This window comes from Octopus bimaculoides, chromosome 11, assembly GCF_001194135.2.
Source record: "Octopus bimaculoides isolate UCB-OBI-ISO-001 chromosome 11, ASM119413v2, whole genome shotgun sequence".
Lineage (NCBI taxonomy): Eukaryota > Metazoa > Mollusca > Cephalopoda > Octopoda > Octopodidae > Octopus > Octopus bimaculoides.
In genome coordinates, this window is record NC_068991.1 from 54,989,273 (window position 1) to 55,004,600 (window position 15,328).

The following is a 15,328-nucleotide window of genomic DNA, read 5'->3' on the forward strand; positions in this document are numbered from 1 at the left end:
TATATATATATATATATATATATATATATATATATGATAGGCTTCTTTCAGTTTCCATCTACCAAATCAGCTCACAAGGCATTGGCTGGCCAAAGGCTATAGTAGAAGATACTTGCCAAAGGTGTCACACAGTGGCACATAGCCACATCTGCACCTATTCAGTGTGAAAATGATAGAAAAACATGACTATTGCATAATTTTGGATGAAATCTGCAGATATGATATGAGTGTTAGTGTACATTGTACTGACTTAAAACAATTTCATTCACTGTGTACTAACAAAAGTACAGGATTGGCTATGTGGGTATAGAGTTTGCTTAGTAGCTATATGGTCTCAAGTTCCATCTCAATGCACCTTGGGCAAGTGCCTTCCTCTGCAGTCTAAGAAATATTTTTTTTCTTGATCGTAGCAGATCAGAAAACATTTCCAATCAAAGACTTACCTAGCTCCTGAACGAAATTCCTTCATAATGTCGTCTCTGTCTTTTTGCTGCATGTCACCGTGCATTGAGGAAACTGTGAAATTGGCTTCTCTCATTTTCTCAGTTAACCAGTCAACCTGAAAATTAATCCAAATATAATAAATTGAGCTAAATCAGAAAACGGTACTTAAAATTCTTAACTTCAACCTTAATGAAATCATCTTTGTTCCACAGGTTATTTTTCGTTTAGAGTTTCATCAAGTTGTTGCTTTTGGTCAAAACTTTAATAATAAAGAAACTAAATGATAATAGATTTCAGTAGGTAACTATTGAACTTGCTTTAATTTGGGACCCAAACAACTATCTTAACCTTATCATACTGAGTTCCCAGCATAGCAGGAATAGCTTAAATGTAATCTCTACTAGATTCCTATTAAAGTAGTAATGAACAACATACATAGAAAAAAGATAAAATACTTAAAATAGACAACCAATTACATTGCAGCTTTGTAGTCAAGTGTGTTTACAACTCATTCTTAATGACGTCCCCCATAGCTGTTGTTTATTTTAGTTTGCAATAAAAAGTTTTAAAAATGCAATTATTTCATGATGAAACAAGCATGTAATGAAACCCAGAAACAAGGCCTTTACTGTTGAGTAAATTATTGAAGATATTTATCCTTTGGACAAAAAGTTTACTTATATGCAGGCAATGAGAGTGATTCAAACAATCAAACTGATGACAGAGATGAGGAAAGTAATGATTCAGGTGAAAAAATATGGTTGTTGAGAGATAAGCCTATTATTGTTATACTCCTGAATTTTTTTGAGAATCTGTCCATTTGTTTGACTGCAATCGTTACTCTTGAGCAGTGCATGCAATTATCAAATTTTTTACTCAGGTGCCCAGTGTATGCAATTATTAAATTTTTTTCTCAGGTGAAGTTAGATACAAGGGTCTAAGAGGGGTAATATAATTTTTCTACAAGCCTCATAAGGCCAGTTACCCAGTTTCCATGAGGTCTAAATAACCGAGATCACAACATTCTCTCTGAACAGAACACCAGTCTGTTGCAAGGTTCAAGGTTAGTTGAGAGGAGGGGCAATTGGGTTCCAAACAACCCTATTGTGCTATGTTTGCAGTATAGCTGGAGTAGCATAAAGATAGCCTAATTAGATTTAATTACATCAACCCCAATATTTGGTACTTTATTTTATCAACCCTCAAGGGATGAAAGTTGGCTTCCATAGAATTTGAACTCAGACTGTAAAGGGCTAAGCATTTCATTGAACATGGTAATTAATCTGCCAGCTCATTGCTTTATCTTAATATATGTTACTACATATACAAAGTTGCAGTTATGTTATGAAAGATCCCCCAATTTCTGTTTTTATTTTGAAAATTAACTGAACCATAATGGTTAGAATATTCTTGTTGGAGTAGACTCACAAAAGGGTTAAAAGAAAAAAAATGTTGGAATTATCTTTTATTTGGTTCAATCATTAAACTGCAGCCATGTTTGATTCCAATCCTTTTTTTTAAGCCTGGTATTTATTCTATCAGTCTCTTTTGCCAAGCAACTAAGTTATGAGGACAGACACACACGCATACAAGGGGGTGCTGAAAAGTTCCTGGCTTTGGGTAAATGAAAATACAGGAGGATCAGTTAATTATGATTTTACTCAAAATATTCCCCTCACAGATTCACACACTTATTGCAGTGGTTCTTCAGTTTTTCTAAGTTTGGTAAAAGAACTCTGAAGGCTGGGCCTCCAACCAGATCTTTCACAATACCCTTAAAGCCAGGAACTTTTCAGCACCCCTTTAATTATATACATACATATATATATATATACACACACACATTTACCAAATCCACTCACAAGGCTTTGATCAACCTGAGGCTATACTAGAGGACACTTGCCCAAGGTGCCACACAATGGTACAGAACCCTGAACCATGTAGTTGGGAGGCAAACATCGTCCCACACAGCCACACCTAATAGATAATAAAACAAAATATTTTCATTAAAATATTTGTAACAATATTAAACTTAATATTACTGACATGATAAAGATTTCAATTTTGAAATGTTATTTTGTTGATATATTGAATTCAGTTTTGTTTATATATGGTTGTATGTGGGATCAGGGATGGCTGTGTGGTTAAGGAGTTTGCAACTGTGTGGTTTCAAGTTCAGTCCCATTGCACAGTAACTTGGTGTCTTCTAGAGCCCAGAGGCAACCAAAGCCTTGTGAATTTGACAGATAGAAATTGTGTGGAAGACTCTTGTATATACGTGTGTGTACTTGTGTTTGTGACCCCACCACTTGACAACCAGTGTTGGTCTTTTTTACATTCCTGCAACTTAGTAGTTTGGCAAAAGAGACAATAAGATAAGTACTGGGCTAGATTTGTTCGACTAATCCCTTCAAGGCAGTGTCCCAGAATGGCCAGAGTCCAATGACTGAAACAAGTAAAAGAATTTTGAATATTATAAACTACATTTATCATCCATTTTCCATGCTGGATGGTTTGAAGAGAGCTAGTAAGCAGGAGGGCTGCACCAGGTTCCAATCTGATTTGGCTTGGTTTCTACAGCTGGATGCCCTTCCTAACACCACCACTTTACAGAGTGTTCTGGATGTGTTTTACATAGCACCAGCGTGAGAGCTTCTTGCGTAGTACCAGCATGGGTGCTATTATATGGTGCCAAAAATTTACAACTATTCAGTGAGGAAGTAGTAACAATTCAATATAAATACAGTATTAAGTAATTTACCTTTCTTTTAGTGTTGCAGAATATAACAGCTTGGGTTATAGTTAGAGTATCATAAAGATCACAAAGAGTGTCAAATTTCCATTCTTCCCTTTCAACAGCTACAAAAAACTGTTTGATTCCTTCCAAAGTTAACTCATCACTGCAAGAAAGAAGTGAAACTTAAAGACAACATTCAACAAATCAAACCATCCTTTTCTTCAGATGTCATAGGTTTATACATTCAAGTCTGATCTTTCTGTTTAATCATACATTAAAGACTAAAACTAATTTTAAACATTCTAAATCTACAAATTGGTTTCCATAAATTCTCAGGGTGCAGGCATGGCTGCATGTTTAAGGAGCTTGTTTCCCAACTACATGGTTTCAGGTTCAGTCCCACTGTGTGGCACTGTACTTTCTACTGTAGCCCTGGGCCTACCAAAGTCTTGTGAGTAGATTTGGTAGACAGAAACTCAAACAAGTGCATCATATATGTGCATGTGTGTGTGTGCTGATGTCTCTTTGTTTTGACACTGTGCAATATTTGCAAATGAATGTCACCCACATACAGAAGTGTACTTCATTTCCGATCTTCCACGAAAACATGTCAGGCCATGGGGAAATATTACCTTACTTGGAAACTGGCAAGGGTTGACAAGAGGAAGGGCATCTGGTCATAGAAAATCCACCTCAATTCCGTGTAACCCATGGAAAAGCAGATGTTAAAATGATGATTTCTTGTAACATAGTTAAATAATTTAAAATTACAGGTGCAGGTGTGGCTGAGTGGAAAGAAGTTTGCTTTCCAATCACATGGTTTAGGGTTCAGCCTGTGTGTGTGTGTGTTTAAATACACATAGATGATGGATTTCTTTCCGTTTCTCTTTATCAAATTCATGCACAAGATTTTGGCTGGCCTGGGATTATAGTAGAAGACACTTGCCCAAGGTGCTGTGCAGTGGGACTGAACTCAAGGACAAGATGGTTGGGAAGTCTACTTCTTGACCACACAGCCAAACCTGTGTTTATTTAGTGTATGCAGAAGTGAGTTACAAGCAATAATTCTCCACTGAAGGATAGTGTCATATAGCTAGACATGGTAGTTCTTGTCTCCTAGACTTCAAACTGGGATGTTATGCATTTATTAAAATGGATTCAGTAATCTTTCAACTATTTGTGTTTTGGAGTAAAAATTAGCATTTTATGAAACAAACATTGTATTCAAGGTTTAGCTACTCCTGATCAAGTAGACCAAACATTGAAAAAACAATCCAGTGATGGCTATCTTGCAGACGGCTACACTGTTCAATGAGTTGTTACATTTTTAGGAGGTGGTATTATGGAGATTTGGTTGTTACTTGTTTCAAGGAAGTTTCATTTAATCTATATCATCACCATCTTTTAATGTCCCTTTTTCCTTGCTGGCATGGGTTGGACGGTTTGATAGGCACTGATGAACCAAAGGGCTGCACTGAGCTCCAATGTCTGCTTTGGCAGGGTTTCTATAGCTGGTTGCTTCTCCTAATGCCAACCACATTACAAAGTGTATTAGGCCAGTACGGTAGTGATGTGGCTGGATGAGGACAGTTGCGTAAAGAAGTACTGATTGCTAAACATGGATGGAATTTGTGGATGAAGTAGTGAAGACTGACCTCAAAATGTTGAGCAGTATGGAAAAAACAGATGAAGAAATAATGATGATATTTAATGACTTTTCAAAATGCTTTTTAATTACAAATGAGAAAGAAATTTCCCAGAGTGTTACTTGATCTCATGAAATTTGGTTGGTACTGCTTTCTGTGTTACAACAGAACCACACCACTGAATCAAGATGTGAGAGTGAAATTGATTATTTCTTGAAGAACACTGATAGAATCTATGTTGGCCTTACCGTTTGACTAAAATGCGGACAGGATCAGTCATAAATTTGCCAGTCATTTCAAGGATTTCATGAGGCAAAGTGGCAGAAATAAGTAACACTTGAGTTGCTGGAGGAAGATATCGATAAACATCATAAATTTGTTCTTTAAAACCTTTATTCAACATTTCATCAGATTCATCAAGGACCAGCATTTTAATGGACCTTGTCCGCAGGTTTCTCCTTCGGATCATATCTGGAGGAAAAAAAACAACAAAAAAAGAAAAATGAAAGAAATATGGTAATACATTAAAAATGCATGACCAAATATTTATATTTTCAAATAAATTCAATTCTACATGTCTTTACATGAAAATCAGTATTTTATAATATAAACTGTAGGTCCTAAGTTTTTATAGAATTCTATTCCTCTTGAATATACAACAAATAATTCTAAAATTGGTCCTAGAAATCCAGATAAAATTATATTTAAAGAAATATGCTACTTACCAAAAACTCTGCCAGGAGTCCCTGATACAACATGTTGCCCATAATCAAGTTTACGAATATCATCACCAATATTTGTTCCACCAATACAAGCATGGCACTGCACATTCATGTAATCTCCAAGAGCCAAAATAACCTGAAAAAAAAAAAAAAATCGATTAATTTCTTTATTTTGTTTTAAGTTTGAAAGGGGGAAATTCTTGGATTTTCAGGAAAAGTTAGTTTATCAGGGATAATTCCTTTGGGTGCTGAAAAGTAACAGGATATGTTACATGCATAAAAACAGTGTCATCATCATCAACAAGGACAAATAAGATGGAAAGGAAAAGGGCAATTTACAGAAGTCTCAAACTGATGGATCAATTAAAAGAAGTTGAAAGTCATTAAAAAAATTAGTGCAGGACAAGATGAGCTTGAACATATATACACAGATAAATATATTTCTTGTCTATATATCTAGATGCATGCCTGCTACTAGTGAATTTAGAGCTCCATGTAGAGCAGTGGTTGTGAACCATTTTTTACCTATGGAACCTCTTTGATTCCTGTTTTACACGGCTGAATCTTCCAACCTATTCAATGCTTAAAAATTCCTACTACATTTTGAAAATTAAATATTATTAGGAATTGTATTAAAAATTGTTAAAGTATTTTGTGTATTGTAAAAGTTTAACCAATTTATTGCAGATAAATTTTAGCTTCAGCCAGGGTTCTAACAGGCAAGGCACATAGGTTTAAAATCTTTTGGCAAGGTAACACAGATGGAGTAGGAAGGGGGTAGGCATACACCTTGTGGAGAAATGGGTGGATAAGGTCATAGAGACTGTCAGGGTATGCGATAGAGTGCTTAAGCTCAGGCTAGTGTTGCAGAACAGTATAGCAACAATTATCTCTGCCTACGCCCCACAAGTGGGCCTACCAAATGATCAGAAGGACAATTTTTATGATACTCTTCTACAGGCTACCTCAAAGACAAGTGGCAATAACCTCATCTTTGCGGCTGGAGATTTTAATGGGCATGTTGGACGACAATCTGGTATCTTCGCTGGTGTACACAGGGGCCATGGTATTAGTTCCTGAAAAAATGAGGGAACTAGGCCACTGGAGTTCTGTCATGCATGTAACCTTTTAATCTGCAACACTAACTTCAAGAAGCCAGACAGCCACCTGATAACCTATCAATCAGGTGACTCCGCTAGCCAGATTGATTTCACCCTCACCAGACAGCGGGACACAGGGTTGCTCTTAAATACAAAGATTCTCCCAGGTGAGGAATGTATGTCCCAGCATAGACTAGTCATCAGTGACTTTTGACTCAAGGCCAGAAGGATGCCAAGAAGCAAACCAATCCAGAAAAGGATTTGGAAGCTAAAGAACCCTTCACATGATCAGAGATTTAGGGACATCCTCATCAAGAAATTTGATGAAAGGGAGGAGGAGCTACAGACCTCGGACATAGAAGGTAGCTAGAAATTCCTACGGAACTGCTTACTGAGTGCCACAGACCAAGTCTGTGGATGGTGCAATGTCCCTTCCAGACCTAGAGTAACGTGATGGTGGAATAATACGGTAGACAAAGCCATTAGAACAAAGAAACAGGCTTGGAAATCCTGGAAGGGTGGGGATAGCAGGGAACTGTACCAGATAGCCAAAAGGGAAGCTGGGCGACAGGTATACATAACCAAGGGTGAAGCAGAAGAGAAGAAGTTTGCCAATGTCCAGCGACGTGAGGACCAAAGAACTGAATTATTTCGGATTGCAAGACAGTGTGTGAGAGAAAATTGTTATGTCACAGGAGAGAAAGGTGTTCACATGGATGATGGTGCACTTGCTTTTGACGATTCGGAAAAGAAAGAGGCTTGGAGAAGCCATTATGAAAGACTGCTGAACGTGGAGAATGAATGGGAGGGGGAGAGTCTGCCAAATGTTGATCCAGTAGAAGGACCAGCTATCCAAATAGACAGCAGCCTGGTAGATAAAGCAATTAAGGGTATGAAGCCAGGAAAAGCCCCCGGCCCATCAGGAAACACTGCTAAGATGCTTAAAACATCTGGTAGTGTGGGCTATGGCCTAGTCACCCGTATTGTAAACCAGGTAGTTCATGATGGAGTCAAATCCAATAACTGGCGTAGCAGCACCATAGTCAACTGCTACAAGGGTAAAGATGATTCTTTAGATAGAAATAACTACAGGGATATCAAACTGCTGGATCATGTGATGAAGGTCATGGAGAGGGTCATAGCCCAACTAATTAGGGAGAGAGTCTGCTTAGATGAGATGCAATTCGGTTGTGTACCAGGTAGAAGCACCACTGATGCTATATTCCTGGTACGGCAACTACAGGAGAATTACATAGCCAAAGATAATCCCCTATATCTGGCTTTTGTGGACTTGAAGAAAGCCTCTGATAGGGTCACCCGACCCCTTATCTGGTGGGTGATGCGGAAACTGGGGATTGACGAATGGCTAATAAGGGCTGTACAGGCCCTATATAAAAATGCCATTAGTAAGGTTAGGGTTGACAATGAATATAGTGAAGAATTCCGGGTAGAAGTAGGAGTCCACCAAAGATCAGCCATCAGCCCCGGCTTATTCATCATAGTCCTCCAGGCAATAACAGAGGAATTCAAGACAGGTTGCCCCTGGGAGCTCCTCTATTCTGATGACCTGGCTCTCATAGCAGAATCACTACCAGAACTAGAGAAGAAATTCCAGGTGTGGAAGCAAGGTTTAGAGTCGAAGGGCCTTAGAGTCAATGTCGCAAAGACCAAAGTTCTAGTAAGTAGGAAGGTGAACACATACACACCCCTTCAGGTAGGTGGCCCTGCTCAATCTATAGAAAAAGTGTAGGTAGAAACTTCATAAGATGTACCCAGTGTAAGCTATGGACGCATAAGAGGTGCAGCAACATCAAAGGAAGATTAACCAGGAAGATAGCTTTCGTGTGCAGCAGATGCACTGGGGCAATAAACACCACAGATGCTCAGAAAATAGATTCCATCACATGCCAGGGGAAGAAACTAGAAGTAGTTGATAGTTTCCACTACCTAGGGGACCAAGTCAGTAGTGAGGGTGGATGCTCGGAGGGCGTTACCACTAGAATAAGAATTGCCTGAGCAAAGTTCAGACAACTTCTACCCCTACTGGTGACAAAGGGCCTCTCACTCAGAGTGAAAGGTAGATTGTATGATACATGTGTACGAACTGCCATTCATCATGGCAGTGAAACATGGGCCGTGACTGCTGAAGACATGTGTAGGCTCAAAAGAAATGAAGCTAGCATTATCGGTTGGATGAGCAATGTCAGTGTGCACACATGACAGAATGTAAGCACCCTGAGAGAAATGTTGGACAAAAGAAACATTGGATGTGGCCTGCAAGAGAGACATTTGTATTGGTATGGTCATGTACTATACAGATGGATGAGGAGAGATGTGTGAAGAAGTGCCACTCCTAAACAGTGGAAAGAATCTGGGGTAGAAGGAGACCCAGGAAGACATGGGATGAGGTAGTGAAGCATGACCTTCGAACGTTGGGCCTCACAGAGGATATGACGAAAGATAGGGACTTCTGAAGATATGCTGTGGCTGAGAAGACCTGGCAAATAAAGTGAGATCACAGCTGTAACCTACATCAGTATCGCATAACCCACCAACTTAAAAGTACCCTTGCATCATAGGGCGACATGTCATGCATAAGGAGACCTATTAGTCAAGTACATCAACATCAAATGAAATCATATTACAATCAAATGGAAATTGTAGTTGTGGTCCCTGCGCTGGTGGCACGTAAAAAGCACCATCCGATCATGGTTGATGCCAGCCCCCTCTGGCCCCTGTGCTGGTGGCACATAAAAAGCACCCACTACACTCTTGGAGTGGTTGGCATTAGGAAGAGCATCCAGCTGTAGAAACATTGCCAGATCAGATTTAGGTCTGGTGCAGCCGCCTGACTTTCCAGACCCCAGTCAAACCATTCAACCCATGCCAGCATGGAAAACGGACATCAAACAATGATGATGAAAGTCTTATATGGACTCCCAAGAGTCACTGTTGTAGAGCATAATCATCCAGGTTACTTCCTGTAAAGAAGTCTGGTAACTTCTGTACATAGTAGTATTACTAGTCATGATGTATGAAACAAATATATGGAAAAAGGATAAACACAAGATGCAAATAATACCACTTGTTCTCTACACAAGTTTCACCATTGTGGCTATTTGTAACCCCTGCAGTAGCTGTTTATAATGTAATTGTATGCAGACCATCAATGATTCTGCAAGGAGGCATCTTATTTACATTATGTAAGATCTCCATATGTTTGTACATGATGGATGTCAATTCATTTGACAAATTACCTTTTTTTTTTTTTTTTTGGACTAATTTACTTGAACCTTACCTTCTGAATCTGAACAGCCAATTCTCTAGTTGGAGATAGAACCAAAGCTTGTGTTTCACGGGTCTGTGTATCAAGACATTGTAGAATGGACAGAGCAAAAGTAGCTGTTTTTCCAGTGCCAGACTGAGCTCTGTAATAAAGAGGATAAAATGTGAAATACAAATTTAACACAAAGAAATAAATATTAGCATTAACTATTTATTTTTCACTTGTTTTAGTCACTAGAACGTGACCACTCTGGGACACCACCATCAAGAGTTTAACTGAATAAACTGACTGCGGTACTTATTGTTTTTTTGCAAGTCTAGTACTTAGTCAGTCTATTTTGTTAAACCACTAAGTTACGGTGAAGTAAACAAACCAATACAGGTTGTCTAGCAGTGTATGTGGGTGGGGAACAAATATAGACACAAAGACTCACACACACATCTTTGTGAAACATTCTGATAAGTTATTTCAATTCCATCACGACCATAGCCTATACTTTTACAATACTAACCTGCAAAGGTTTGCTGTGCAAGTACCCACTGTTACAATTTAAATTTTAGCTATTTTGGAAATAAAGAGGCAAAGCAACAACTTATAATTTAATATTATTGTTTGTGACAGTGTCCTTGTGTTCAAATATTTTGCTTTAAATAATCTTAACTATAAAATAAAATTAAAAAATCACATCGGATTTTAATAGTCTACAAAATAATATTCATAGCACAATATAATTTTTATTGGTGAAATTTGACCAATATTTTACAAAGAAAAATGAAATTTACATGTACAGGAGTATCTGCCTGGTAAAAATTCAGACATTGCTCTCCACACATTGTATGTCTTGCAAACAACTCGCACATGCAAGTGCTACCAGTTGAGAACTCCGAATACTGGAAGCCAGCAAGTGTATGGGGTCATCAGGAGAGAATGCGCGCCTTTTCAGGGCCTACCTCTCGACGGCATCAATGTGCACTGGACCCCCCTTCACTGATATGAGGCCCTGCTTGCTAGATCAACTGATTATTACAAACAAAGCTTAATATTTCTTTAGCCATCGCTCATCGTCTCTTTTTAACCAAATCCAGTGGCTAGCCTTCTCCACTCATGGTGATATTTACCTTACGATGAGTTAGGCCTAACGATAACAGCAGTCGTCTCACACTGTGTCCTACAAACCCTCTACATCCAACTTCAATTGGAAAATGCTCCGCTTTCCAGCCTGCGTCTTCACATTTCTCGAGGGAATAAAGAACATTCTCACTATGATGATTCCATGCTAATTTGGGGTTCTAGAAGACTTATGTAGCTCAATTTAGTGCAGAAATAGGTTTACTTAGTAATTAGCTCATCTATTTCTTGAAATTCTGGCTCAAACTTGATATTTGAAGCCTTAGATTTATGTTCTGTTTCAGCTCTTGCTGCATAGGAATATGTCAGTTTCTCAAAAAGCGTTAGTGAGAGTTAAACCTATATGAGCAGCTGTGGTAGTCCCCTTTTTATTGACTTTGTGTTTTTCTGCTATCTCACTGCCAATTTGGCAATGGCCATATTTAATTCATGAGAAATTTTTCTTTCTTACGGTATAAAATTCTTGAAAACGTTCTTTTCTAAATAAAAATTAGTGATAACATTTTCACTTTCATATATCATAACAATTATTTGACTTACCCCCATCAATTTTTGTATCAAGATAAAGTAAAAATAGTCCTCTTCATGACTACCATTTTCAACACAAATTGAGTTATAGTGCTCCAGCGCATTGAACTAGAACAACGGCTACCATTCAGAAATCAAAAACAGGATGAACTTTGTGAATGGGTGGAAATACGAGGGTGATTGAGGGAAACAGATCAAAAGTATGAGAAGAAAGTTTACATCCAGAACTTTCAACTGATATATAATTGTCCACAGAAAAAAGTGTATTTTGACATGAAAATGACCAAGTGGGTTTTTGTGTGGTCAAACTGTTCTGGTCTCCCTTGTACAGAGCTCTAGAGTGATACCTAATATAGAGCAAAATTTCCCAATGTCCTGCTCATATGGCTACTTCACCAATACAGTTAACAGTTAATTTACCACAGTTGCTTTACTACATAATAATTACATAACCATCTCCTCTCCTCTCATCATCATTATTTAACATCTATCTTCCATGCTGGCATGGGTTGGATGGTTTGACAGGGGCTGGCAAGTTGAAGAGCTGTACCAGGCTCCAGTTGTCTGTTTTGGCAAGGTTTCTATGGCTCAATGCCCTTCCTAATGCCAACCACTTTACAGAGTGTACTGGATGCCTTTTATGTTGCACCAGCACTAACATTTTTAAGAGGTACCAATTTATATAACATTACTTACTGAGCGATAACATCTCTGCCATTAATAATTGGTTTTATAGCTCTCTGTTGAATAGCAGATGGTTTCTCAAAACCTGTAAATACAGAATAGAGACAATTCTTATTTTTCCTTCTTACATTTTGTAATTATTCTGAGAAAACAATGATTCAATAAATAACAACTATATTTTGCTCTTGTATTTGGTTTGCAAGATTCTTGATGTGAACAGATGTGTTGAAACTTATTTGGTTGTATCTCAAGAGGGCCAATAATAAGCACAAGCAATGGTTCTGTTTCACTTTTTTATTATTATTTATTAGTCAATTAATTAGCCATTTAACCATTTAACTACTTGACTGTTTGATTAATGGTTCAGTCAATCAATCAGTTAGGTTTATCACAGTCCTTTCATCACCATTTGCAACCTCATCAATGACATACCCTCTCTACTCCAGGTCTATTTGTTTGTCTATCATCCAAGCTTGCAGAGTCAATATTTATATGAATGTAAGTGAGAACGTATGTGAGAGAAGGAGAGAGAATGTAAGCATATGCATCATGTGAGTACATGTTCGTGCGTTCGTATGTGTGCAGATGTCAGCTTGATTGACATAGTGGATTCTGTGAGCGTGCAATGTATTTGTGCACGGTGTGGAATATGAGCAAGTTATTTCTTTAACCTGGGTTCAGTCATTAGACTGTAGCCATGAAGAATTTTAGTCAAATGAATCAACTTCAGTACTTTCTTTTCTTTTAAATCTAGTACTTCTTTCTATCAGTTGCTTTTGCTGAACCAATAAGTTACAGGGATGTAAACACATCAACACCTGTGTGTTACTACTTTTGTCTCTTGGAATGGACTGTGTCAGTGCATGTACAGATAAGTCCAATGGCTTAATTTTGGGGATGATATGTATCAAATTACAATTTAATGACCCTCCAATTTTCAGTCTAATAACTAAAAGAAATAAGAAATATAATATTTCAGTATTAATGAACACATTGCTCACATAAGCAAAGCATATAATCCTGCTCATGCACAAAACATACCAATGTACATTTATAGACACACCATTGTATGAACCAACAGAATAAGTACCAGGCTTAAAAAAGTACTAGGGCTGATTCATTTCACTACAATTCTTCAATGCAATGTCCTAGCATGGTTGCAGTCTAATAACTGAAATAAATAAAAAATAAAAGACACCAATTCATGTTTATTAACCTAATACTAACACCAATGTATATATATATATACTGACTTAATAAGACAGTAGTTTTTTCTTCTCTTCCTTCTGGATGTGGTGTAGAGAAAGTCTGACATGTCTGCTACAGTATATGATTTAAGTGGATATCCAACCACTTAGATATCAAGGTACATATGGTATGCACTTACATATAGCATGCACATGGTGGTATGCATCAGTGACACACAGGCAAACAAATATATGTGTATTCATAAATGATCTTATATATATATATCTTGTATTTTTTTATTAGTATCATTTTTTTTATGATGGGCTCTATTTTTTCTCTGCTCTTCACCTCCCTTGTACACTCTAACTATAATCCCTTACTTCACAAGGTTTACAAAAGGAGGATATGTTATCTTTTTATCATATCTATGTCTGTTATAAGTATATTTATCTTAATGTTATAGGATATAGTTGAAATTCCTATGGACTACATACTCAGAAGGCAGGGTTTTGTATAATACAAATGAAGGAACTTATCATCATCAGTGGCAGACTGCCAGGTTGCCAGCTTGCCCAATGGCAAGTAGACCCCTGTGCCATTAGAATCCATATATTAGGGCCTGTGTTAGTATCTAAGGGGCCCATCCCCTAAAGTTTGTGAATTTTTAATTCAATCCTGGAAGAATGCATTAACTATTTTTAGCCTGGCTGTGTTTGTAGACAGTTGAAAAGAATACTGAAAAAAAAAAAAAAAATTAATGATAGCATTGTAGTTGTGGATGGGTTCCCTTAGTCTCCTGGTAACCAATATTTTTAGATCCAGTCTACCACTGATCATCATCATCTTAATGTCCATGTTCCATGCTGGTATGAGCTGGATGAGTTGACGGGATCCACTGGATCCCAGAACAGCATTGTGCTCCAATGTCTCATCAACATCCATGTTCTATGCTGGCATGGACTGGATGGTTTGACAGGATGTGATGAGTCCAAGAACTGTATCATACTCCAAAGTGTTCTGGTATGGATTTTATGACTGGATATGTCTGGTCTGTTATGCTACTGTTTTCGTTGATGCTGCTGCTGTTATTACTTTCATCATCTACATAAGGATTATTGCTAATGTCAGTTAATACCCTTTTTCTCTTGTTTTATCTCAAACACTGCAGTGCCAGGGATAACAGGTATTCTATTGAAACTTGAAATGTAGTAGATTAGTTTTGCCCTTTCATTTTCATTTCTGCCAATCATAAAATAACCATGTAAATATGGGCACAGGCATTCCTGCATGGTTAAGAAGCCCATTTTGCAACCATGTGGTTTTGGGTGGGTCGTTCAATTGCTTGTGAACAAATTAGGCAGACAGAAACTGTGTGAAAGCCTGTTGTGTATATATGTATGTATGTGTGCATGTGTCTTTCTTCCTGTGTTTGTCCCTCCACACTGGTTGACAATCTGTTGGTTTGTTTACATCCCCATAACTTAGTGCTTCAGTATATACATATATACATAATACATATAATATATAAACCTACTATAATGGATAATACTAAGTGTACTTTTTCTTTTGTGATGTAATCTTTGAACTAACAATGTTTGCAGCTTTAAACCATCTTTTATATCAATAATATACCTATGCTGGTGTAATAACAGATTGTTTATAAAGCTTGAAACATGTGTACTGTGATATCCTTTGTGTTCTGTTGGTTAGGTAGTTAATCGTGCGAGTGTTAATCTCAAGATTTACGAAAAGATTATCCAAAAAACTCAGTTTGTGTATGTAGTATGAAAATGAAAGCATTAAAGTGAAACTATATGTCATTACACTATCGAAATGTGATTGTTTCAGTTTTGATACTGAAATAG

The 15,328-nt window shown here is 37.5% G+C and overlaps 1 protein-coding gene across 1 annotated transcript in view; it reads right to left on the bottom strand.

Annotated features, from left to right (window-relative positions):
* The window catches only part of LOC106878204 (eukaryotic initiation factor 4A-III), a 19,425-nt gene that overhangs the window by 3,520 nt on the left and 577 nt on the right, over window positions 1-15,328 (bottom strand). The window contains exons 2-7 of the mRNA XM_052971990.1: window positions 12,288-12,398; window positions 9,948-10,077; window positions 5,553-5,685; window positions 5,076-5,298; window positions 3,206-3,344; window positions 444-559 (exon numbers count right to left, since the gene is read on the bottom strand). Of these exons, the coding sequence (XP_052827950.1) occupies window positions 444-559; window positions 3,206-3,344; window positions 5,076-5,298; window positions 5,553-5,685; window positions 9,948-10,077; window positions 12,288-12,398 (852 nt within the window). The remainder of the gene's footprint in view (window positions 1-443; window positions 560-3,205; window positions 3,345-5,075; window positions 5,299-5,552; window positions 5,686-9,947; window positions 10,078-12,287; window positions 12,399-15,328) is intronic.